The sequence below is a fragment of the Mchenga conophoros genome, linkage group LG3 (genome assembly GCF_057382185.1).
Source record: "Mchenga conophoros isolate Kocher_MC1m ecotype Shallow Benthic linkage group LG3, M_conophoros_male_GT1.1, whole genome shotgun sequence".
In the NCBI taxonomy this organism is placed as follows: Eukaryota; Metazoa; Chordata; class Actinopteri; order Cichliformes; family Cichlidae; genus Mchenga; species Mchenga conophoros.
This window is the reverse complement of record NC_140528.1, coordinates 84408772-84434865: the sequence shown is the minus strand read 5'-3', so window position 1 is coordinate 84434865 and position 26094 is coordinate 84408772. Positions and strand designations below refer to the sequence as shown.

At 38.4% G+C, this 26094-nt stretch overlaps 2 protein-coding genes and 1 pseudogene across 3 annotated transcripts in view; 1 reads left to right on the top strand and 2 right to left on the bottom strand.

Annotated features, from left to right (window-relative positions):
- Nucleotides 1–22205, top strand: part of LOC146581195 (uncharacterized) — a 46133-nt gene extending 23928 nt beyond the window's left edge. Inside the window, exons 7-15 of the mRNA XM_085250936.1 lie at nt 2382–2625; nt 8275–8398; nt 10781–10833; nt 18725–19398; nt 19602–19647; nt 19722–19813; nt 20598–20708; nt 21298–21574; nt 21651–22205. Of these exons, the coding sequence (XP_085107062.1) occupies nt 2382–2625; nt 8275–8398; nt 10781–10833; nt 18725–19398; nt 19602–19647; nt 19722–19813; nt 20598–20708; nt 21298–21574; nt 21651–21857 (1828 nt within the window). The 3' untranslated portion in view covers nt 21858–22205. The remainder of the gene's footprint in view (nt 1–2381; nt 2626–8274; nt 8399–10780; nt 10834–18724; nt 19399–19601; nt 19648–19721; nt 19814–20597; nt 20709–21297; nt 21575–21650) is intronic.
- Nucleotides 1–26094, bottom strand: part of LOC146581185 (NACHT, LRR and PYD domains-containing protein 12-like) — a 503983-nt pseudogene that overhangs the window by 160027 nt on the left and 317862 nt on the right. The window lies entirely within an intron of this gene.
- The window catches only part of LOC146581194 (G2/M phase-specific E3 ubiquitin-protein ligase-like), a 10527-nt gene continuing 6906 nt past the window's right edge, over nt 22474–26094 (bottom strand). The window contains exons 2-9 of the mRNA XM_085250923.1: nt 25977–26058; nt 25800–25897; nt 25346–25543; nt 24773–25026; nt 24417–24545; nt 24215–24352; nt 23391–23493; nt 22474–22792 (exon numbers count right to left, since the gene is read on the bottom strand). Coding sequence (XP_085107049.1) covers nt 22575–22792; nt 23391–23493; nt 24215–24352; nt 24417–24545; nt 24773–25026; nt 25346–25543; nt 25800–25897; nt 25977–26058 — 1220 coding nt within the window. The 3' untranslated portion in view covers nt 22474–22574. The remainder of the gene's footprint in view (nt 22793–23390; nt 23494–24214; nt 24353–24416; nt 24546–24772; nt 25027–25345; nt 25544–25799; nt 25898–25976; nt 26059–26094) is intronic.

Sequence of the window (26094 nt, the reverse complement as noted above, 5' to 3'; positions counted from 1 at the left end):
ATTAAATTTAACTGTAAATTCTAGTCTTTACAATCTTCAACAGCACTGAGGTTTTTAGAGGGAGGAGTGGGGTGGTGGGGTTATTATTAAACTAATCCCATAATAACAGGATTGTAATGCTGTCCAGCTTGATCGTGCACACTCTAGAGGAGCAGAGCGTGGTGACATTATGTTATTCTTACGCAGGGATTGTGAGGAAAACATTTGTTTCACATTATAAGCTGCAAATAATTTAAGCACCCAGAGGACTCGCAACACAGCGCGCGAGTCCTCTGTAGCTTACAGAAAGCCAATGTGGGATGAAAACATACACATTTCTAACCGGATCTCTTGGCGAGCAGATTCACAGTTAGTCTTTGGGCTCAGCACTTGGCCAAGATAAGTACACTTGGGTTTTCACGCGACTGACTATTAAAAACTATTAATCTGTGAAACAGCCAGTTTTGTATGAACCTTTCATGGTGGAAAGAACCAAATAGATGCGTAGCAAAAGCAAAGTATTTCATAGCAGAGCTGAGAGCAGGGATTAATCCAGTGTGGAGTAACATCTTGAATGGTCAAAGGGTTGCCCAAGCAGTAACACGCTGATACTTGTAAGCCACCCACTGTACTATCCACATGCAGTGCACTACATAATATGTTTTAGAGATACATGGGGATGCTTTTGATCACCCGTGGTGTGCAGCCCCTGAGGAGATCACAGCACAGGCACAGTTCTCAGATCCTCCCTGTTGGTCGGCCGGTTGGATGGAGGCTGTTGTTGTTGTTATTGTGGACGGACAACATGCTAGCATGCGCCATAGCATTGCAGTATGTGGCTTAACTGAGTCCTTGCTGTGATAAGACCCACTTTTGAAAGGAGCATTAGAAACTCTTATGCATTCTTAATGAAAATGAGTATTAAATAAGAGTTGCCATCAATAATTTATACAAAGTTGCATCAGGCCTGGACTGTGGCTCCTCAACTGAGAATGATTTAACTGAAGGTGTGCTGCAACCCATCCTGGGTGTGCAATGCATTTCTCAGAACTAGCACAGAACTTTGCTTCCTGTCTCTCTGGGAGCATGTAGGCCTGTAGTTTATTCACCATATCTCTAATTGTCACTAAGGGAGCCCCTGACTTTAATTGCATGTAGCTTCACACTAGCCGCAATGGACGTTTCCATGAGTAAATCCAACATTAGGGAATTAATTAGGCAGAAAACAATGGGTCATCAGAGTGCTAACGACAGAATAACAAGGCACAGAGTTTTATTTGGTGCTCACCAGACACAGCACACATTCGGAAAGATGTAGAATGCTAATTAACTTTAGAGCTTAGCTATGACCCATTTTCATTTGTGCCAACACTTTATGTCCAGGATATTGTTCGTAGCGGTGTTGCATTCTGACACATTTTCAAAAATGGCATGCTGACTGTTCAGTGGAGCATACTTTTGTTAATGTACCCTCTCATGTATGATGACTTATTTTGCTGTTTTTCTCAGCATGCTTTAGACAAAGTTTGTATGTTCAGATTATTAGAGAAGCATTTAATTATTTATTTTCACGCACTGCTATTTTACGGTTAGCGAAACAAACAAGCTCATTAAGACCATATCCAGAATTGTTACCAAACAATACAAACAGTTCACTGGATATGTAAGCGCCCAGAAGACACGTGTGAGTCGTCAGAGGTGTCATCAGAAGTGTCATAATGAATCTCCTTTACCTCCGTTTTGTTCTGCAGCAACTTCCTGAGGGAAGTCGCTGTCTCTTTAGCCGCTCGATGCTCGAGTCTGTACTCCAGATAGTGGCTTACCCTCTCTACTTGATGCTGGGTTGGTGATGTGTAACAGCTTCCTGGCTGAAAACAGATTCTCATTTGGTGCAAGGTTGCTGAGAGCAGTGAAACTGAACCAAAATAGTGACGTGGCAGGCAGTGAAATCAAATCATTTAGCAAAAAGATGCTAAAAGAGTCTATGGGGGGCAGCATGGCATGGCAGCACTTCGTCAACCAAATGAATGCTTTCTTTTATATTAGTTACACACATAATTTGGAAAATACATTTTTTTTCTATCCGCTACCAACATACTTGTTAAAGTTGAGCTGGCTTTGCGGTTCGCTGTGTCTGACTCACCTGCTCCTCCTGCTTACTTAATCCAGGAAGCTAGAAATGGCTGGGAAACATGAGCGCAATTCCGTTTTCAATACTTCATTTATATTCCTTCTCCTTCCTGGCACGTCTGTTTGTTCTAGTACACATCCCTGTTCTCTGTCGCGCTATGGCATGACAACAGGAGAGGAGAGATCATTATTTGGCACTAACACGCTTGTTTGCGGCTCTTCTCTTTTTTGTCTGGCACTAAATGTGTCATAATGACCTCTCTTTTTTTTAGATTTGGTGATGGCTACACTGTGATTGTGAGGGTCGGTGGCTCTCCGCCCGCACTGAAGCCAGTCGAGGACTTCGTCCAGAAGACCTTTCCGGGCAGCGTTCTCAAAGAGAAGCATCACAACACGCTGCAGTATCAGTTCCCACACGCACAGGGAGCTTTGGCCAATATCTTCAGCCAGTTCACCAGGCATCAGCGGAGGCTGCGTGTGGAGGACTACTCGGTGTCCCAGACAACTTTGGATCAGGTGAGGTGGAAAAAAGGAAAAAAAAAAGAAAACATATGCAGTTGGGCACTAACACAATTTTGTTGTTTTGGCTTGATTTTCAATCAAGTGAAACGATCACAATTCATTATTATAATTATGCATCATGGATTTCAATAGTGTTTCAATAGTTGGACAAACTCATAGGATTGCTTTTCATACTTGGATGAAAATCACTTGACTGTTTGAAGTCGAGAACTCTGAGATCAGATGACTGACTTGGCCGTTTATTTTCTAGTGAGAAACTCCTGAGTTACTTTTGCAGAATACTTTGGGTTATTATTCTTTCTGCCTCATCCGTCCTTGAGTGTAACCAGTGCTTTGCACCTTGTTGGAAACCCTCTGTAAGTCCATTCATGAAGGCGTCTCTTGATTGTAGACTTTGACAATGATATGCCTACGTCCACGAGAGTGTTCTTGACTTGATTAGCTGTTGTGGAGGAGTTTTTCTAAACTGTGGAGAAAAAAAAAATCATACCCTATACTGACTCCCTTTTGGGGCCAGCCTCTAAGTATCACCTTGATGAACTGCACTTTTTTACCTCTTCTGTGGTTGCAGCTCTGGAGGTTTCCTCTTGTGTAGTAGGCAGTCGTGATCCTCTTTAATCCGTAATAAAGAAAAAAGTAATATGAGAGATGTGAGATCTCTGCTTGGAAAGAAGTAAGGTAAGAGCGTAAACTTGGTTTACTGTTAAATGATGCATTTTTAAGTGTTTTGATACCTTCAAGCAGCACATGAAAATTGAAAGCAAAGATCAAGCATAAAAGTCGAAACAAAAGTAACATCCAGAGGCAGCTTTGAAAAGTGTCACAGCTCAAATCTGTGAAATGTGATTATGATGAAACTGATTGTTGTTGCTGCGTTGAGCTGGAAGCACTCTGCCCATCTTCTGTATATAAGAACAGCTTGAGCCTTCCACTAGGTGGTGCAGGCCGATGCAAAAGCGATGCACCAACTAAATTTAGTGTGATTCTACAAGCCTACTGTAATTCTGTTGCTGCTCCCTTTTAATGGCTCACTAGCTCATCAATCAATGCATTGACCATTTTAGGTGCTCCTGTTTAATGCAGGTCTGCCCAGTAGCGGATAAGATTTAAAGATCTATCATTGTCTACACATTGTTTTCTGCCATTTAGGCTGTCAGACAGACCAATGAGGAGTGCACTGAGTTTGGACGGCCAAGATTGTTCAGCCGCCAGCTACCAGTATTGATCCCAAATCTGGACTGATTATATAAAACTCGTGCAGCCAGTATCTTTTTATTTTATTTTATTCCAGCCAGAGTGCACTAGCTCAGCTTACTGATTGGCGAGATAAACCGAGCGCTGCGTGTTGCGGACTGGATTCACCTTGTGTTTTCCAAACAGCCCCAGGGACCTAATGCAATCAGGCAGTGAGTGGCAAGTACGTGTGTGTCTTCCAAACCCACCATTAGCTCAGCAGCAGATGACCATGCGGGAGGTGAGAGTAACCTCTGAGGGGTCCAGAAAGGTCATCTTTCCACTCCGCCACGGGTGAAAAAAGAAAAGCCTTAAAAAAGAGAAACAACAAAATTGACACAGATGCGTTGAATTGTCTGTTCGTTCAGTTGTGCAATGTCACGACTGGATTTAAATCGAATTATGTCTTATAAAGGACACTGCACAGATGATCAACTTGTAGATTACCCATAATTCAAAATAAATCAGTCTTCTGCAGAATCTTTAAGTAAAATCTGCCCTTTAGGAGTGTCAAATTTAATGAAAAGCTCAATGCTTCAATTTGGCCTGCAAGGTTTTTTTCTTTTTCCATAAAGCGTTTTTAACAGGACTTCACAGATCAGCGGTGAACCTTGCATAATATCTGTTTTAACATTTATGTCTTCTTGCCCCACATTCTGCTCTGGTCAATATTTACCAGATCAGAGGCAGTAAATAAATCATTCTTGGACCAGCAGGTCACAGTATTAACACACAGACGGGGGGAGGGCTGGAGAACCTGTGGAGACCCAGACAGTCACCTTTCAGCTGGTGATTTATAGAGAGGAGCCTTGACCTACAGTATAACACCCAACTTGCACTACAATTAATATTGATCCGCACGGCCTTGAGCTCAGGCGTTAATGCTGATGGCCAGGACAGTGCAGGGCAGGGATTTAAAAGGAAAATGTGACTTTCACAATGGTCTCGTAGAAGCGGCTTCTGCAGAAACGAGAAACGTTTGCGTCTTTTTCTGGCACCGTCGCCGAAGCACTAATGGAGCAGCCGACCTTTTCGATCCATATATCATCCGATATGTATGCATGTGTTGATTATAAAGTTTCTTTACTTAGGTCCCCTCTTTCAGTATTTTTTTAAACGCGCTTTTATTTCACAACGCGCCTGTGAACCGATACTACCTCACGCTTGTGAACAAATGAAACAGACAATATTCTGCATATTTTGATGTTTTTAAGCAACGTTGTTGTTTGAGTTAGCGTCCACTTTTTTTTCAAGCATCAAACATTTTTTGACCTCCCAGCTTTAGTCAAATAATCTGGGAGACAAAGTTGGAATTTGAAAACAGGGAAGCATTTAGCCGCAGCGTTAGCATGTACTAAAAACAAAGCGTAAGAATAAGAAATACCAATTCAGATATTCCTCCACAAATCATGATGTAGTCCCTGCAGGATGACAATATATTTGCAAAATGGCAAAAGCATTAGGCACCCTAATAATAATAATAATAATGATAACTGGTAACCAATTGAACCGAGTCCCATGTTGCAAAGAAGCGCATCGAAAATGTGTACCTGCACTCGGCCAAAAGTGTACAAATTCAGAGCTGTCGCTGGATAAGCAGTGATTTTTTTCCTACTGCTGTAGTATTTATAATCTAGTGTGACTGACCCATCACTCACCTGATAACCCTGATACTGCTGCGACTCATGATGATTGTTCAGAAGCGTTAAATACTGGTTTGTTCACACAATTAAAATCTTCCACTTTTAGACATTGTGAGAGATTCTGTTTGGGATCTTGAGATGAGCAGGAATATTTTAATGACATGTAACGAATGTAAAAACAGCCAGTTTAAATTCTGCAAGGACTTCTTTGATGTATAGCTGAGGTTAATTGGCTGATTCGCGTCCTTCCCCTTCTGGGTTCTGCCTCAGTGGGTACCAAATAAACACCCCAGCGCACCCCTATAATGTAATTAATGCCTGTATCCATCTGTTATTAAGAAAATGCCACTCAGCAGCGCTGGTGCATGACGTTCAGGTCATGAATGGATGGTTGGCTAAATGCAGAAAGTGAACATTACGAAATAATCACACCGCAGAGGAATTTAGCCATGCTTGTCTCAGTCAAAAAATGGCTGCATCATTAAAGCTCCCACGCTCAGTTTTGCAGAAAGTTCAAGACAAACAGCACTTTGCAATTCTGCTGCACAACTACGCAGCCTTGACTATGAATATGAAATGCTGTGCATGCCTCAGCACATCAAGCCAGTGAGTCAGAGGCCAGCAGAGGTGGGCGGAGGGTGCATTTGTTGTCATTCTTATCCTCGTATTTATTCTCTGCTGAGAAGATGTCTTGACAACGGTGACCTTGATACACGCTGCTGATGTTATGACATTACTAGCTCAATGAGCTTACACTTAGCAGCTTCTCTATAAGGAAGTTTTATCCACGTAGTTACACTATTCAGTAAAAAATGACTGTTCATGTGGTTTTATTGTTATTATTAAAGTTTTCTTTAACCATTCAGTTCAGGCTTATTTATATAGGGCCAAATCACAACAGTCTCCTCAATGCATTTTATTCTTTAAGGTATAAAGCACTTTGTGATGGCAGGAAAGAAAAAAACTCCCAGAGGACAGAGAAAGGATAAATAGCAAAAACCTGAAGATCAGATCAGATCATTTTAACTTTATGACAGGAAGTATCTTTGTTTGAATCAGAGTAACATGGCTTTTTAGTTTAACCCTGTGTGGTGAAAGAGCGTACGTCACCTCTTCAGCTGCTCACGTGCTCTGTGGCCAATAGATATCAGCGTGATTCTGTTTAGGCGCATGACGTTAGATCGCAGAGGAACCAGAAAAACACATTGTGCATATTCATGTCCTGAACTGAGCCAAGAATTCTCTCATAATGAATGTCTGCATGGAAGACAGATCTACTTAAATGTCTAGATAGGCTAATTAATGTTCCCGCGAGCAGGAGAGAAAAGCACCTGCTGTCACACAACATCGTGTCTTGTTTAACCTAAAACATGGAAACAAAACAGAGAGAGATATTTAATTATATGTTTGGAAGTGAAATATACTTTGTGCTCACACATGGAGTTTGTGTGGATTACGCATCAAGTCATTCTTGATCTTTATGGACTGTGAAACCATAGATAGATAGAAGCTTTTGCTTTCAGCAGAAGTTGGTATGTAGTTAATTTTTTGTCTGTGTGCTCGGCACGATTTAAAAATGCCGGCAGGTGTTTTTGGGCTCCTCTTTGTTGCTAAAATAGACTGATCACCTGCTAGCTTCAATTCAAGGCTGAACACGGGAATAACTAATGGTATCAATATTCTCATCTAACTCTCAGGAAGAAAGCAAACTGCTGTAGTTCTCAAACGTCAGACTCTAAATGTATACGGCACATAAAACGAGGTCATTACTTTAGCGATAGAAAAGCCGTATTTTCACTAGTGAAGACATGGTTGTCAGTAATGACAACGTAAATATATCAGAGTAATTGGCAAATGTATGTCTTTGTTCAAAAGATGGAAGTTAATGCTAATAAAGACTTCATTACCATTAAATTATAAGGTTTCAGATTATATTCACCGGTTAATTAAAAACAGAAGCCTCAAAGGCTGACTGGATAGATCTCTATTACCCGTCTGAGCTTCAATAAAACAAAAGAGGGTTGTTTTTAAGCCCAGAAGAAACAGGCTACTAATGTTTATTTCTCTTCATCCATGGCCTTCTGCATGTGCTTATTTGCTATTTGATTTAGCAAGTGTGTATCTGTGAAGAAAGTTTAATTGATAGGGCCTCTGAGTAGCTGCTGATGGGATTGGCTTGGAGGACAATTTTATTTATTTTCCATTTAGATTTTAAGTGCAATCTAGTAATTCGCGTGTCCTGTTATATTCACACAGCCATGAAAATGGTTAAATGGAAAAGCAATGCTCTTATCATTTTATATGATCCGCTTTGGTTGCCTTTTTTTCCTCTCCCTCTCCGTCTGCAGAGAGTCTTTGTGTAGCTTTACCGCCGATGCTAAGAGACTAAAACGCCCGCTCGCCTGTGATGTTTACAGCACAATGAAATACACACTGCTTTTTATGAACGCCATAGGATTGATTTCGTCTGACATTAAATGGGCATCACAGAGAGAAGAATTGATTGTTTTATTCTCTTTCTCTGCTGGTCAAAAGATGTCAAACTGACATTCACTGTGTGAGCCGAGACGCTTGCTTGATGCTCCGTAGCCCTCGACTGGCATCTCATTCTCATGCACCCCCGTCGTCCGTGCCGCTATTTCTGTTTGTTTTAAAGGCAGAGGGTGGGGAGAGAGCGCAAACGAGAAGTGTCCACGGGCCCTTCAGCAGAAGTTTATTATCTTGCCTTTGCTTTTAAGTACTTTCTTCCTCCTCATTTGTATTCCAGGTCTTTGTGAATTTTGCGAGGCAGCAGCACGATGAAGAGGACTATGAGGCCTATAGCAACCCGGTGGATGTTTCAGACGAGCTGCCGTTGGAGTATCTGAGGAGCTCCAAGGAGCAGAAAAGGTGTACGCGCACAAGAAAAGAACCGCATCTACAGTCGTCCAGCGATATGCCTTTAAAATAAGGGAATCTGCAGTACCTGCACTGGCAACCAAATGAGTTTCCTAACCTAATTTAGCTTTAATTACTAATATAGCATGCACCCTGCTTTCAGGGTTTATCAGCAGGCTTGCAAAGTTTCCAATAAGTGTCCCTCGCCAAGCCAGTTTTTTTAACTCATTTACAAATGCCTGATTTTGTAGCCTTCCTTTCATTCTGACACCGTAAATAGTTGGTTACAGTGAATGCTACTGCAAAGTTTGTGGAGTTCTCTAGAACTCCCTGGTTTGACACAAGAAGGGCAGGTTGCTGCACTAGAATCGTGACGTATTCAACTCGATTATCCAAATTCTTCAACATGCAGAGTCAATCAATTTACATTTAAAATAAAACAATTATTTTTCTTTTTTACCCACAGGCTGATTTCCATTTGACTAAAACCAACTTTAAGAGCAAAGCCTGACAAAAAATGACTTAATAAGATTGTAGGTGCGAGTGCAGGAAATGCTGTATTTCACAAAGGTTAAACAACTGAAATAACACCACTTTGGTTTTGTTTGCACATTTATTGTAGATCATTCCACCACATCTCCCCCTGTGCTTCCCCTAGCATTACAAATTGCACGGCACTACCTCAGCCTTGACCTTCAGACTGGACTGATGCTTTAGACTCCTATCATTTGTTTACATTTGCTGCTGATTGAACAAAGATAAATCAACTCAAAAAGTCTAAAGCAGCAGTTAGTTTCAGGCTGCCATCCCAGCTGCTGATAGGCACTCCAGTGATAAATAACTACTCTGCCACATGTATTGGCTTTGTATCTGAAGGAGCCTACAATTAGCTGTAGATGGTGTCTATAACAAGCACTGAGTTGCAGCAGTGGCTGTCGAACATGTTGCGCCTGCAAGAAAGGTGCTAAATGTTTTGCACCGGCCAAAGCTTGCAGGGCTTTATCTCTATTATATGTAGGCATCAGGAATGTAATCGAGCGCACGTCAAATGTTTCATGAGATTTAGCAATGATGTGTGAGCAAAAAACACATTTTTTATTTATATTGTGTTAGCTTATAAGGCCTTAAATTTTAAGATCCTTCTGCTGTATTTTTGCTGGCTTTGGCACAGTTCACCTTCTACATAAGTAGTTCTGCCTCTGAAAGATGTGGTCATAATCTTAACTCATTCACTGCCAATGGCTGGCAGTGAATGAGTTAAACCACTTGACTCATTCACTGCCATTGACGGCTATAGCGTCAATGGCAGTGAATGAGTTAATCACACATAATCCTGTTTTCTTTTTATACTTTAAGTTGCATTGATCAGATACGGGTACCTAGCTAGCTAAGCTTGTTAGCTTCTTCTTAGCCACGGAAGCAATGCTTGGTTACTCAAAGCTACTTGCCATACTTGCTAGCATTTTAGCCATAGCTAAATACCAGATGTGATGACACATGGGTGACATCTAAGACATCTATTGTAGGACACAGCATAAGCACAAAGGAAACTGAGATAGATTTTCTTATTTTTATATAGGACCAAAATTTGCATAAAAACTAGCATAAACTCAGGACTTCACGGAGTTCAAGTGAGAATGTTTGTCCTTTTCTAGACTTCTGTACAATTGTCCTTTTTTGCAACTCGAGGAGTCACCCCCTGCTGGTCACTGGAAGAGATTTGCAACATCCCATCTTTTAAATACAGTCTATGTTATCACTCATTCCTTTAGCATGTAAAGCCTTTGTTTGGTCTTGGGAATAGCTGATTGCGTTACTTAAATTTTCAACCACCTATGGTATCAAGAATGCGTAAAAACTACAGAAATATATTTTTTAATGTATTTTTTTAAAGTTATTACATCATACAATTAAATTGTACAGACATATGTAAACTTTGGGCAAACTGTACACCTTATACTCCATTTCCCAAGTAAAAGTTAACTCAGGAAGGTTTGTGTGCCAATACTTAAATGCTTATACAGAGAGTGACATTTAGTTCTGTCTTTACTGTATGTACTGTGCGACATCAAGAGGTTATGTCACTGTCTCGCGCAGCTTGCGCTCGCATTACGTTGCGCTTTTGTGTTCAGGATGTAAATAAGTCCACACTTCACTCCTCACAGGCTTTCTTGTTTGCTTTCAGAGCCTGACATAATTTGTATGCTTTGCTAAGTCCTCACATTACTATCATGCACGTTGCAAAAATAATGAATCCTGTTTGCACTGAATATTGCTCTATGCCAAGACAAGTGATTAAACATTTGCACAAACTGTAAGGCGACTTTGACTCGGTGTTTGTTCACTGCCGTATTTGTCCAACGAATCACCGAGTTCCAGTTTGAAAGTCTCTCTAGTTCAACTTCCTGCATGCTGTCTTATTGTTGTGTCCTTCCTTTCACTATTTCGCGTCTTTCACTCTGCGCGAAGGTGCCAGCTGCAGGCTCATATTTTGTTTTGTCTCTCATACATTCGTACATCAACCGAGTCCATGGGACGCCAGAATTCAAACCGCACCACACTGGGTAAGGCTTTTATTTCATATTTAGCAGAGTGGCTCCTTCTCAAGGGCGAACAGACATTTTGTCTGCCAGATGCCTGCAAATGAATTTATTTTGCTGTCAGACTATCACACAGACTCTTTTAGCGCGTGGGCTTCCAATTTATTTATTGTACTTTTTTTTCTTTTCAAACCAATTTAAAGCTAGTATACCTGAAGTTGGACCAATTCTTCTCCCAGTTTCATTTCACTATCACAAAACATCACAGCATATGTAGTTTTTCTTTTCAGACACAGTGTCTACCAAGATTAAGACGTCTCATTTGTGTCTAGTAAAACATTTCTCACACCCCTCTCAAGAGAAACCCTCGACTCACCTCCTTAACTATCATCTGTAATTTTCTGTCCAATTTATAAAGATATTGAGGCATTTTCTGTTTTCTAGCTCAGGTGCTAATGTATTTGTTTTTGTTTGTTGAGAGGCTTAGAAGTGTCTGCTCCAGATTTCACTACATAAAAAATACAGCATGTTTCTAACTTAAATACAATATATCTTTTTTTTTTTACTTGAGTATGTTGTGTTCATATTTGCAAGTACTTTTCTTCTTAGGATATGTTCTTAGACACACTTCTGCACATCGTTACTTCTCACGTTTCACCTTGTTACCATCCATCCGTCTTTCCATCCATCACTGAGGTGTTCCCAATCCAGCTGATAATATCAACTGGCTGATATTATCAGCTGGAATATCAGCCCAGCTGACCCTTGGGTCTCCTTCCAGTCACACCCAGATCACTTCAAATAGGAGGTGTCCAAGAGGCAATGTAGTCAGAACAACTTCCTCTGTTCCTCATCTGAGTTCATCACCCTATCTGTAAAGGGGAGCCCGGATGCCCCCTTCTTTCGGTCACAGCCCACAAGCAGAGGGTGGCAATGTAGATTGACCAGTAAATTGACAGCTTTACTTTCACACCAGTCTGTCTCCTGCTCCTTCCCTCCATCACTCATGAAGAAGCACGAAAGATAGTAGATAATTCCATAAAAGTTATGAATAGAATAAAGGTCAGCACTGGCAGAGTCCAACACCTTTGCCTTACTGTGGAAACGGGGGGACCTTAATATGTATGCTCTTAAGCAGGGGTTAATTAAGTAACTGACCAGGAGAGCTGATTGTCTGGGGCTAAACAGAAAGAATACCTTAAATGTGTTAAAAGCATTATCTTTAGGTAAAAGATATTTAATTTTACTTACCATCTGAGACAAACACATTAGATGGATTACAGTTTGTCTCCCACCCAACCCAAACCAGTCACGCTGCCCCTACCTCAACCAGGTATTATCAAAGGCTTCTTCCTGTTAAAGGAGAGTTTTTCCTTCCCACTGTCGCCAAGTGCTTTCTCTCATCTGGTTGTATTAGTCTTCTCTGTCATTGTAGGGTTTTAATGTTACGTTGTGATCTTGCGCTATATAAATAAAACTGAATTGTATTGACTTTAATAAGAAAACGTCTGATAGTGCAAGAAATGTGAATATATAGACATTTTTTATTTAAGAGTAGAGCATAAAAAGCATCCTGACGACACCTGGGCTGTGGGTTGTACACGGTACTGTGACAGCACTGTCATGACTTCAACAGGGTTAGCGAAGCTGCATCTCGACGTCTCGAGCTGACTGTCACCAGGTCGATGGAGACACCCCGGGACATGAGAAATCCCTGGCTCAAAGTGTGTCATACTTTATTGTCCTAATTGGGACTATACTTTCAAACATGAACATCATATTGTAGTCAAGACTTGAAACTAGAAATTAAGACCTTAAACGAAGAGACGAGCTACAGAATTGATGAACTGAGCACCAAGTAGGGTAACTTTCCTCAAAGGTTTACAACAAGAGTCGAAACTCCCTGCTGGCTGTGACAAAGAACATAAGTTTGAGACTCCCTAAAGCTACGTCTGTCTCTTACATACAGTCTGAAGAAACCAAACTTAATAACAATGACACCAAATCCAACAAAAGGTCGCTATGCAAAGAGACAATTGAGGCCGATTAACGAAGGCCACTTATTGTGCCTCAGGAAGTAGAGTGGATTGCGTACTAATAGGAAGGTAGATGGTTTGATCCCCAGCTCCTCTAGTCAGCTTGTCAAAGTATCCTTGGACAAGATACTGAACCTCGAGTTGCCTCTGATGCATCAGTGTGAATGTGGGGAAAAGTGTTTAGTGGCTTGTAAGAATGAGTAAATGAAGTTTGAAGTAAAAAAAATGAATAAATAGAAGTGGTTTCTACTCAACTAGAGTAGAAAAGTGTCATATAAGTACAAGTCCTAAATTAGCTGACATGTTTGCCAAGGACCAGAAATGCAGTTGTGTCAGTGTGTTAATGCAAAGAATATAAAAAGCAAAGATTTCATTTAGAGCTACATTTGATCTCTTCTCTGATGTGATCGCACATTTTAAAAGAAAACATCCACTCTGTGGTAGTTTGTAGGTTATTATTTGGTATGAAATGATGAATGGAAAAACACCCAAGCAGTACAAGCAATTTCCATTTCAAAGACTCCACTCCTAATTTAAAGTTTTAGGCGTCGGGTTTGTCGTTGTTTCTTTTTCCAGTATTTCCTTTCTCAATAAATAATTTTTGTAAAACCGGTTAACTTTAAAAGACGAGTTTGTAAACAAGCATATATTATCCTCATAGCTGGTCTTTATCAGTCACGATGTACACAAAATACTCTCCGCCATCACTGAGCATTTGGCCAATCTTGGTGTCAAGTACAAGATTACAATAAAAAGCATTGTCAGTTGGAACGGGAAGATTACAGGAGTTAGAGGAGATTTAGTGATCTGCTCGACAAGCAAGCTTTATAAAAGCCCCTGCCATTCTTTCAGGCTGTAATCATTCTCCGTGCTCTGAGTTTGCTGTTCTTGCTTCAGGGTGCCTTTTATAGGTGGCATAGAGTAGCTAGAAATTGGTACAATATCTTTGTTCATTCTCTCTTTTTTTTTTCCAGTGAAACTACTTCTGAGAACTTTTTTTCTATCTAGAATACTTAAAAAAAATATGAGCTATTTTTGTGCTTCTCACTTTGAGAGTCTGTCTCAGTGCCATGTTTTTCTTGGTTTCTCACAGCAGCTAAAACAGCAGCTAAAACCCAAGCGTAAAACATTATAGACATTAGGAGGTTTTATACAGTCAAATCTTAATCACAGGTAGAAGTTGTTCTTTTTTACTTCTTACTTCACAATATCATGTTTCACCAGTCATGATGAGAATGTTTTTTCCTGCCTGCTTCTTCAGACTAACGCAACAATACCCTTAAAAGTTGTGGACTACATTTGAATCTGGACAACAAAAGGAAAAGATAAAGATTTACAAAACATCTCTTATTCTATCCTTCCTAAAAGTCAAACATCCAGGAGTTGTTGTATAGAAAGACTATTTATAAACTGGCATCCTGACGCCACTTTTTTGAATGTACTAGCTTTTATGCTGCTAGCATGCAGGTTTTTATGGACGAGACCCTTTTATGGATGAGATTAGCTGGATTATCAGCTAATGCTAGCAGGCTTGGTTAGCATGCTTCAACCATAAACGGCACTGTGTTACACCACTCCAGGACAACTTGGTGTAAACAGCAAACCCAGTTTATTTGGGTACTCCAGAACCATGGCTTTCACATACAGAACCCAAGAATACTCTCTTCTCTTTTTTTTACGGAACATTTTTTTATTTTCTTTTTGCCGTGACTGCCCTCTACTGGTGGAAAACATGTAGCAGCCAAAAACCCAAACATATAGCTGAATAGCCCAAATACCAACAGATTTATTTTTAGACATATTTTAGCTTTACACTTTACCAAGTGCTACAGCTGCAATGCACAGACACAGATATCTGCTAATTTGTGCTAAATTAACGGACTAATAAAATACTAGCATGTCACTTAGCCAAATAAAAACAGATACTAAAACTACAATATACACGCTATGGACAGTTTGATGGCAGTGTGATGTGTCCAGTGGAAGCTTCAATACAGTGGCCTGACCTACTTTTAGAGCCAGGAACTGCAGTTTTTAGGAGAAAAGTGATATTTTGTGGTTAAACTTTAATGATGCTGCAAGTTTAAGACCTATGAGGTGTTTTTTTTCTTCCTCAAACTACAGAAACTGTACTTGTGTTCATGCTCAGTTCTTCTCCTGTTACTTTGCACTGTTCTGTGAAAAATAATGCATGTTGTATTTTGTGCGATTTCCTGCATGAAACAGCCGTTATTTCCAGGAACGGGAAGATTTTCAGGGGAAAGAAAAAGTTTTTATTTTTCAGATACGTAACACAATGTGCTTTTGGAAATCAACAATGTAAGTGTTTTAAGATTCACTCAAAAGTATTAGGCAATGATCATTTTTGCTACTGTTTCTCCTGAGGTAGTATAAATTCTGAAAAAACATCTCTCACACCTTGAGTCGGCTGCATGTGCAATCATTTAAAAGATGATATAACATCTCTTAAATTCAATAACTTAAATGACTCCAGAGTGCCAGTAGTGGGATGATAATGTTTAAACAGGCCTCACGCTGTAGCCGATTTGAGGTTTTTACAACTGACATGTGGATTTTAATATTAACCTTGCTGATTTTTTTGATAAATACACTGGGCAGCTCACCAGGTTTTTTAAAGCAGGATCCCGATGAACGACCTTTGAAGGCTTCAGTACGCAAATTATTATTTTTCTTTAACTGGATTTTAACAAATTAAAAATAAACGGCCTGTGACAAGAACAATGTGTTGCCTGAAGCTGTGTACATCAAAGCAAAAAGCTGACATTTGGGAATTGCTACCACTAGTTGCCCTTTTAAGCCTTTATTGTGATCAGAAGACTATTTTAAAAGCTAATTATTCTGAGTTGATATTTCTTTTCACTTTGAACTTATTCCAAGTGTTTGTTGATGTTTTCTTATTTTAGTCATGTATTCATTTTTTAAGAACTTTGTTGGAAAGTATGCCTAGACTTCCACATGCAGAGAGGAGGTATGCTAATAATGGATTTAATGGTCAGCGCTCTAAAAGTGTCCAAAATTCTCAAAATTTTTTTTTCAAATGTTCTTTTTTCTTTTTTTTGTGATGTTTCGTGGGTATCAGGGTGAAATTAAAAATCATAAGCAATTTGATTTTTAAAGGTTTTTCATTATTCTGCTTGAATTTTGTAGATAAAAATTAACTGAATGAGGCTATTGCCCACAGCCATGGCACCCTAAAAGCAGAAATGATTTTTTGCGCCCAGTACTCAAATGCAGGCCTCACCAGTGAAGGGGCGGTAGACCACCATCTGATGGTATTGATAGTCCAGAACTTTGAGACACTGGACCTCTTCAAGCCTGTTGGAGCATTTTTATTGGATTGCTTGGATATCCAAGAGGTTTTTGTGAGTGAAATTCTAGTATTTTATTAGTCCCTTATTAGCCCATTGCATGCATCTATTTAAGTTCATCTGCCTGCCTGCTGCTGCACAACTGCAAGTGGCTTTGCAACCCACCCCCACCACAGCTCCTCCTTTTCCACCTTTCTGTGTTTTTTCACTAAATCAGACTCATATCTGTCATCAGTGATGCTGCTTTGTTCTGTGCATAACCATCCCAGCAAACAGAAATACCACAGATGGAAACAGCAATCTTCTTTTGACCACAGCAGTCCTGACTACAACTCTACAACTGACTACATTCAAAAAATGTGGATCCAGGATGTCAAAGTAAATAGCTTTTAAGCAAGGGTGTAACCGGCCCTCTCATCTTCTGTACCACCGTGGTAGACTGGAGTCTGTTTTTCAAACTTGACATTTGCAGAAAGACTGAAAAAAAAAATCTTTCTGTTGCCTGCCAGCGGTGTTGCAAATTCAGCCGACAATCGAGTCAAACAATCGTTCTGCCATCATTTTCTCTCCACCGTGAATGAAAAGGCTTGATAAGAAGGACCAAGACAGATAAGCTGAGCTACAGAATAGAGAAGGTAACTATTTCTTTTACATTTTTGCAGAGAAGACAATTGGACATGTAGGAAAAGCATTTAGTGCTTATACACACTTAATGCAGGAAGCTCCTGAGGATGTTTTACCAGTCGGTGGTTGCTGGAGTACTTTTCTATGCTGTGGTGTGCTGGGGGAGCAGCACAGCAAAGAGGGACTCATCCAGGCTGGAGAAACTGATCAGGAAGGGCTAGCTCTGTGGTCGGCATGAAGCTGGACACTCTGGTGACAGTGGCAGAGAAAAGGACATTAAAGAAACTGATGGACATTATGAACAATGCTGGGCATCCTCTGCACACGGCCATAAACAATCAGAAGAGTCTGTTCAGTGACAGGTTGCTTCTCCCCAAGACAAGAACTAACAGACTTAAAACCTCCTTTGTCCCACACGCCATCAAACTGTTTAACTCCTCTCTGGAGGGGAGAGGGAGGGGAAACAGGAGGACAAAGGAGGGGGGAACAACTAAGCTGTAGTGCCTCTTCACCTCACTGTACAATACCTTGTGCAATACTTTTTGTAAATAGTCAACAGTGCAATAGACTCAATACTTGAAATGTGCAATTCACTTGTATTTTTATTTTTTATTCCTATTTATTCTATTTATCCCTTTGTATATTTTATTTATATTTGTCTCTGTATTTATATATATGTGTTTGTGATATATATATATATATATATATATATATATATATATATATATATATATATGTATATATATATATATATATGTATATATATGTATATATATATATATATATATGTATATATATGTATATATATGTATATATATATATATGTATATATATATATATATATATGTATATATATATATGTATATATATATATATATATGTATATATATATATATATATATATATGTATATATATATATATGTATATATATATATATATATATGTATATATATATATATGTATATATATATATATGTATATATATATATATATATATATATATGTATATATATATATATGTATATATATATATATATGTATATATATATATATATATATATATATATATATGTATATATATATATATATATATATATATATGTATGTATATATATATATATATGTATGTATATGTATATGTATGTATATGTATATATATATATATATATATATATATATATACATATACATATATATATGTATATGTATATATATATACATGTATATATATATATATACATATATATATATATATGTATATATGAGCCACCCATTAAGAAATTCATTCTCACTGTTTCATAAACCAAAGGGATTAAATTTGACAATATCAAATTTAATTTTCTGATCTTTTCATAAATGAAACACGCTGCCAGGCAATCTGTTTTCATTTTTTTTCATCCATTCAGAGTATTCGTTGGGAACACTGAACTCAATAATCAGTTCCAGCTTTCTTCATTAAGTTTTGGTTTGGCTTTGTTCTCAAAAACATTTAAATAAAACAGATAAAATAGAAAATAAAGCTTTTTCTCTTGCGAGCTCAATTTTTAAATATACTGTGCTATTAAAACAAAAGATGTAAGAAAAGAATAAATAAAATCCTAACCAGAAAATCAAAATGCTGCAACAAATGGCATGAATTAAAAAATAAACTTTTTTGAAAGAACCATAAGGAAATATGATAAAATAAACATTGGAATCTTATAGCCTAAGAATATTCAGTTAACTAGGTAACTAACCTTGTGTTTTTAACTCACTTTTTGTTGGTGATTTAAAAATTACAAAAATAATTCTACTTTTTCCTCTCCTTTAGGATCTTCTCCTACATCATATTCTTCTGAGACTGCGTTCACGTTTAGAACATTGTCTTGAACACCTTCCCCTGGATCTGGACTTTTTAGATTTCATTTGCACCCAGGAACTAGTTTTTCTACAAGCTTTGTCTGGTCAAGTTCAGGTTTGCCCTGTCCTCTTAGATGCATTATGTAGTTTACATACTCTGATAAACAGAGAAAAGGATAAAATGAATCTACATAGTGCTGTCATTCAGTTTGAGTGGGGACCTACTGGGCGACTAAGAATGGCTCTTTCCCCCCATCATCTTAACAGCCTTCTGGAACTGAACTTGTCCATCCCAGCCATTGCTAAAATTTTGGGAATGTCAAGAAGCACAATATTCAGACGCATGAATGAGTTCAATCTTTCAGTCAAAGCACTCTATAGCAGCCTGTCAGATGAAGAGTTGGACCAATGCATTACAGACATAAAATCCAGGCAGCCTCACGCTGGATACCGGATGGTGAAAGCACTTCTTCAGGCCAGAGGACACAGAGTCCAGTACCAAAGGGTTAGAAGTTCTATGCACCATGTTGACACAGCTGGTGTTGTGTCAAGGATGTTTTCCTTGGGATGCATTGCTCGACGTGCTTATTCCGTCCCAGGACCACAGTCTATGATGCATATTGACACAAATCACAAACTGATACGGTAAATTATTTGATCTTTTGAAGTGAAAGATATTCCTGAGAATTTTTTCATCTGCAAATGTTCAGAACTGTATTTTGTTATCTTACTCGTTACTATATTTGCATCTGGACATACATAAATTACATCTTGCATTGCTTACATTTAAACACTTCAAAGTGATAATTCCAAAATTGATAAAAAAAAATTTTGTTTTCCCCATTCAGCTATAACATTGTGATCTTTGGAGGTATTGATGGCTTTTCTCGTAAGGTAAGTTTAGTTTAGTAAGTAAATCAAATGTAATATTTACATGGAAGTTTCCCATTGTTCTTTTTCCTATAAAGATTATGTATCTCGGTGCTGCTTCCAACAATCTGGCATCAACAACACTGGCATTCTTCCGAAAATCAATCGAGAAGTTTGGTTTTCCTCTCAGGTAATAAGTGATGCATTTTATTATGGGTTAGGTATTATCTTACATACCTTTTGTAAGACTACATTTGGATATTTCATTAAAAGTTGTTTAAGATGATTCTAACTTGCCTCAATATATATATCTCTAATTTCAAAGGATTGTTATGGTGACTTGGGGATATTTAAGAATAAAAAAAAATTAATTCAACACCTTTACCAAACACTGCTGTTATGTAATTGGATACAAGGGGTGAGATAGTAATATTTTGCCTCCTTGGCTGTAACTCCCTGACATTACAAGGGTAATCATTTTATGATGTCGGGTTCAGTGTTACACCATGATTTCAAATTCAATATCATCATCAATAAGAATTAGTATTATCATTTCAGAATTGTAGGTAACCACTTTTAAATGCCATAGACTACTTATTTGTTTAATTTGATGTAAATATTTTTGCAAAAATATTCTAAAAATTGTCTCCTTACACAGATCATAATGATACAAGATGGCACTTGCGTAATTTTCAACAAATACAATAAATCTAAGTAATTACTACTAACCTGTGAAATCCTGAAAAATGTTTTAACAGCTGTGTTAAATTACACTTCATACTGACACATGCTGGAAAGTGCATTCATGAGACAATTTTTCTGATGCATTCAAGAGCAGTAGCAATGAAAGATTTTAAGGATTCTTTTACAATTTGTTTTTCAAACTTTGCTTAAGGCATATACTGTTCTTTATTATCAGATCAAATTTTTTTTTAAAGCTTCGAATGTTTTGGGGTACGATTCTTTGTTTTCAGGGTTCGTGGCAACCACGGAGGGGAAAATGTGGAGGTTGCACGGCTGATGTTTACTGTTCGTGGCACAGGAAGAGGCAGTTTCATTTCAGGAAAGAGTGTGCACAATCAAAGGTTTGTTCTCATAAAATACTGTCCACCTCAAATGTTCCTGACATAAGATGGAAGGTGTTGCATCTTTATTTCCATTAATTAAAAATACATACATTTAAAGGGTATAGTTTTATGAAAGTTTTACAGTAAAATGTCTTTAGAAAACAGTGCCCTATCCAGCATGATACACTTTGTGATATGTATCAGGTGTTCCTTTTTTTTTTGGCAGTTTTTGTTGTTTTTTCTTTCAATTTCCATTACTTACCCCTCAAGGAAGAAAATATTGGACAGGTCCAGCAAACCCCAAAGAGCCTTCAGGAATGTGCCCTATTTTTTTAGTTATTCACGCACCTTTTCCAGTCTGTTCCTTCCTTCCATGAATGTTCATTCTGTGTTAATGGTCTGGTTGTCATCTCATGTTGCCACTGATCATTACAACCCTTTTGGCACCTTTTAAGTGATATGCCTGGGTCCTTCCTACATGCCCTGGTAATGTATTATTACTGTTGTCATGCACACATTTCATGTCGGGTTAGAAACAAGCAGGGAATTTCTCATACACACCAAGAAAAGCCATACCTAATTAAATATTTTTTATATATTATTTCAGAATAGAGCGACTGTGGAGAGACCTCTGGGTGGCCGTTACATGCATTTACTACGATGTTCTTCACAACCTTGAGGAAGAGGGCCTTCTTGACATTTCAAATGTTGCACACCTCTTTTGCTGTCATTACGTCTTTCTTCCTCGACTGGAGGATGATTTGAATACATTTTGCAGTGGATGGGACAACCATCCACTGCGAACAGAAAACAACATGAGTCCCAACCAGCTGTGGGAGTTGGGTCACAGATATCACCCTGTTCCTGTTCCAGAAAACACACAGGTAAAGGTGCACATTTTTAGTACTCATTGATTCCTATATACAATTATTCTTTCCTAATTTTGCTTGTTCGTTGCAGGGCTTCCAGATTCCAGACATTGACTGGGAGGACAGTGGCCTATCTTGCCATAACCATTCAAGCATTGTTGTTCCGAACACTGACTGTCCATTGACAGAAGAACAAATGACAACTTTACAGGGCGTTGTTAATCCAAGAGCGGCATCCCAGTCCTTTGGTGCGGACATCTACATTATGGCTGTTCAGTTTTGTCAGCAATTCATTTAGAATAGGAAAGCTACATACAGTTGCAGGAAAGTTTGTGAATCTTGTTGAATTTCATTAATTTCTGCACAATTTGGTCATGAAATGTAATCGGATCTTCATCACGGGCATCTGGACAATCAGTCTGCTTAAACTAAACCAACTCAAAGAATTTTCATGGTGTTTTCATTAACATAATTGTGTATAAGCAGTTCTGATTATTGTGACTTTGGTCATGAAATGGGATCTGATCTTCAAATTGTGCTGAAATCTATGAGATTACACAGGGTTCACCAACTGTTTGAAGCTATAAACTTTGCTATAAGTAGGAATTTTTAGTAAAGCTTCGTAATGTAAATACTGAAGAATTAGGAGAGGGAACTTAAAAATATAGATTCACTCAGAAAACTAAATAGAAACTGCTTGTCAGTTTGAATGTTATGTTGTAAAGCAATATTTGACTGAAGGCTGATGGTTGGAATGTTTCAAAATTAAAACAACAATGTAAGTCAATCTTGTCCTTTTATTTTGATCAAGATGCATGCAAGATGTCATTGACAAGGTAAACTTTCAAGACATTAACAGTTTTAAAAACTACTTAAAGGCATTTTCAACCGAGAACTGAACCAATGTTGCCTGCACAGAGTAAATGGCATCAGAGAGGCCCAGTAGATGTGAACATTTATATTCCAAATCTTAAACAGAGACTTGTACAACACTACCTTGCATTATGGGAATGACTCAAATGAGTCCAAACCCTGAGTGGCAGGTTTCAGAGCAGGCAATGAGGTCTTCCTTAAAAGTTAAATAGTCCTTGTAGTGGTATGGAATGCGCAAGGTCTCATAGCAGGTGGCAGCAGTTGGATGTCTGCCATCCACTAGCTCCACTGTGAGACTTTTTGGCACAATCTCCCATCCAGTCCAGAATTTTAGGACATTTTTCAGCTCACTTGGTGTTGCTGTGAAGAAAAAAATGAGGTTTAACAACCTTGAAAAAAATCCAACCAATATATTTTTAACATTGCAATAATATTGGTATTCTACGGAGCCCCGCAGGGGACACGGGAGAAAAAAAAATTAAGACGGACTTTTGCGAGATCTCGCAAAACAAACTCGGGATCTCGCAAATGTTTTAGCCGCATTCTTCAGAGGCCGCCAGCTCGAAGCCGACCGGGAGGTCGAGGCACGATGTGCCGGGAAAGCGGTGTTCCTCCCGGCTGTAGTAGGTCTCGACCTCCCGTTAGCTTCGAGCTAGTGGGTGTCACATCTCCAAAAGCGTCGGAGCACTTTTGCAAATATGTGATGTCTTGTAAACCGAGCAGGTATCTGACATTTACACCACTACATTCACGCCTCAAAATATCTTAAAGGTGTATTTTGTGACCCAGAAAGAGTAATATTACAACTAAGTAGCTGCCGCCATTGTTGGAATTCAACTTTTGCGAGATCCCGAGTTTGTTTTGCGAGATCTCGCAAAAGTCCGTCTTAATTTTTTTCCCCTCCCATGTCCCCTGCGGGGCTCCGTAGTATTCCCCTCCTGCAAAATGGCAAACCTACCATTTAGAATAAAATGCCTCATGTAGCCTGTGATTCGGCATTTATTTTCAAGAGGACAGTCATCATCTTCATCTTCTGGCCACACGATCCGCTGAAGAAGGACCTGTAACAGAACAAAGTATACCCTTAAAAATACTGCTGCACATTTTTCAGATTTCCATGGATTTTGTCTGTTCTTGTTTTGGGTAGTTCCCTTCCCTATAGCCATATTTCACCTGTTCTTAGCTCACTATCACCCACTTAGCCTTATGGTCCATGACTTGATTTCTTGAATAAATTTCTATAATAATCCATGTTTTGTGCTTTTTGTGTTCACTTGGATCCCCAAACCTCTACATAGTTTTGACTGTATCTTAAAAGAAGAAACTGTCTCAAACAAAAAATGAAAATAGAAATCAATTTTTTTTTTCAAATTCAAACAACATTAATGGCTAAATATATAATTAGAAAATGTGTATTACCAAATAATTACTAATGTATTTTAGTCATGTCTTTTTCAAATCTACAAAATCGTTTTCTATATGTAAATCAGGCTTTGAGCAGTTTTATTTTTACAGGACTAAAGAAAAACTGCTGTAAAGATGTATGGTCCACAAGAATATGTTCATTTTTAGTATTTGTGCATTTTATTTGTAAAAATGAATACAGCTTTGTTATGGTAAGTTTATTATTTGATACATAATTCTTGGTAAATGCCAAATTAAAATTGCAATTTTTTCACTTTGTAGAATGACTCAAGTCTTCATAGTTTGCTTTGGACTACATTTTCTACAACACAGTAAAATGTTATTAATGAATACAGTATTTAGGAACACAAAATTTACCTCAGGATTCACAGCAGCCAACTCTTGTGGAAAGAGTAAGGGCACCGTGTCAGGTCGCTGGGTCAGCAGGGTCCACATATGGGTTTCTTTAAGTCCCCTTCTCAGCTGTTTTATCGACCTCGTCACTCTTCCAATGACCTAAGGAAAAACGTTAACTAAACAGTAACACAGAAATATTTTACTTACTTTTCAATTTACTCACAGAATGGAGTAATAATTTCTCAAACAGCCATCTCCTGTTGTTCTCTGTCAAGGGGGGGAGGTCCCATGCATATGCCAGATCCTGAACACGTTTTCTCTCTTCATCCGACAGCTTGGATTGCCCTTCAAGCTGTAACCCATAAGACAGTAATTCAGACAGAAACAAGAACTATAAATTCCTAATTCCTCATACATAAAAAAAAAAAAAAAAAAAGACAAGTTAAAAGTCTCAGACCATGTCTCAATGGCAGAGTTTTTGATCTAGAACAATTTTAAAGGATTAGTCTAGGTTAGACATGTTTATAACTCACACGGGGCAATGTATAAACGTTCCCTCATTTAAACATAAAAACCTACAAGCTGAATTGTCCCTCTCAGGTCTAGATCTGGACAGTCCTCGGGTGTAACGGTGGCAGTTTCAGGACTACCACCAAGTAGGACATGCACAACGGCTGGGCTAAGTCCAGATAGGCATGGGCCTCCATGAAGAAAGGAGTGCCCTACCATCCTCCCTGCCATAAGGAACATATCACTCTCCACAAGAAAGTGAGCTGCTGATGGTATGTAATGGCCTGGCTCTCCCTCAAAAAGTGGAGTAACATTAGAGTTTGCTATGAGATAAATGAAAAGAAAGAAAAAAAAAAAGAAGATTACTTACACACAATACAGAGGTTTTCACAAAATAAAGAGACAATTAACTTGTGAAAAGTTATACAATATAATGATCATCAAACATAGGTACGGTCAACCAAAACAAACTAACCAAAATTGATGCAAAAACCAGACATCAGCTTCTCCATGCATGTTGATAAGAAAAAACGTATTACTCCTTGTCCGATAGCTGTATCCCCGGTTAGATCACCAAAATAAAATAATGAATACAAATAATTCTTTCAAGATATATTTATGTATCATTTTCAGAAAATTTACCCTCAAGCCTGCACTCCAAGGGACGTGCCCATTCAACATTGGGTCTCTTGTAGAATGAGATGAGGGCCATGTCCTGATCAGCTACACTTTGTCTGATGTCCATTGTGAGACGTAATGGGCTCTCCATTTCATGCATGTCCAAAGCATTCTTTGCACATTCATATTTGGCCTTTGAAGAGTCCAAAACAGTTAACCAGCCTAAAAGAAAATAGAAGTGATTATAATTGGATATAGTCTGTATATCACGTTCTATCTAGATACTATTACAAGAAGATTATGTTTTATCCTTTGAAGGATTGTCTAAAGTAGTTTGAATATGAGGCTATCAAAAATAAGAAATCCATTGAATGGATACAAACTAATGGTTTGATTTCCGGGAATTGTTCACATTAGCTGTTGATTGTTACTAATCAACACCTTCCTTACATAACCTGTGACTAAATGATTGACCTACCATCCCTGACTTCACAAGTAGTTCCAGATGGTCCTGGCATATCTGCTAGCCCTTCCTCAATTATTGTATCTTCATGCCCCTTTTCATTTCGTGAGCTACTATCAAAATATGTTGTTAAATTTCATTCAAGGCTTAAATCCAATGACAATAAAAATTGCAATTTTTGTTGCTAAATACCTTTCTCCACATGAAGAGGCATGCAGCTCAATGAGGTCAGAGTGAAACATATCTGTGCAGACAGGACACTGCTGCAATGGTGCTGTTGTGCAATAAATTATAAAGGACAAAGTTTATT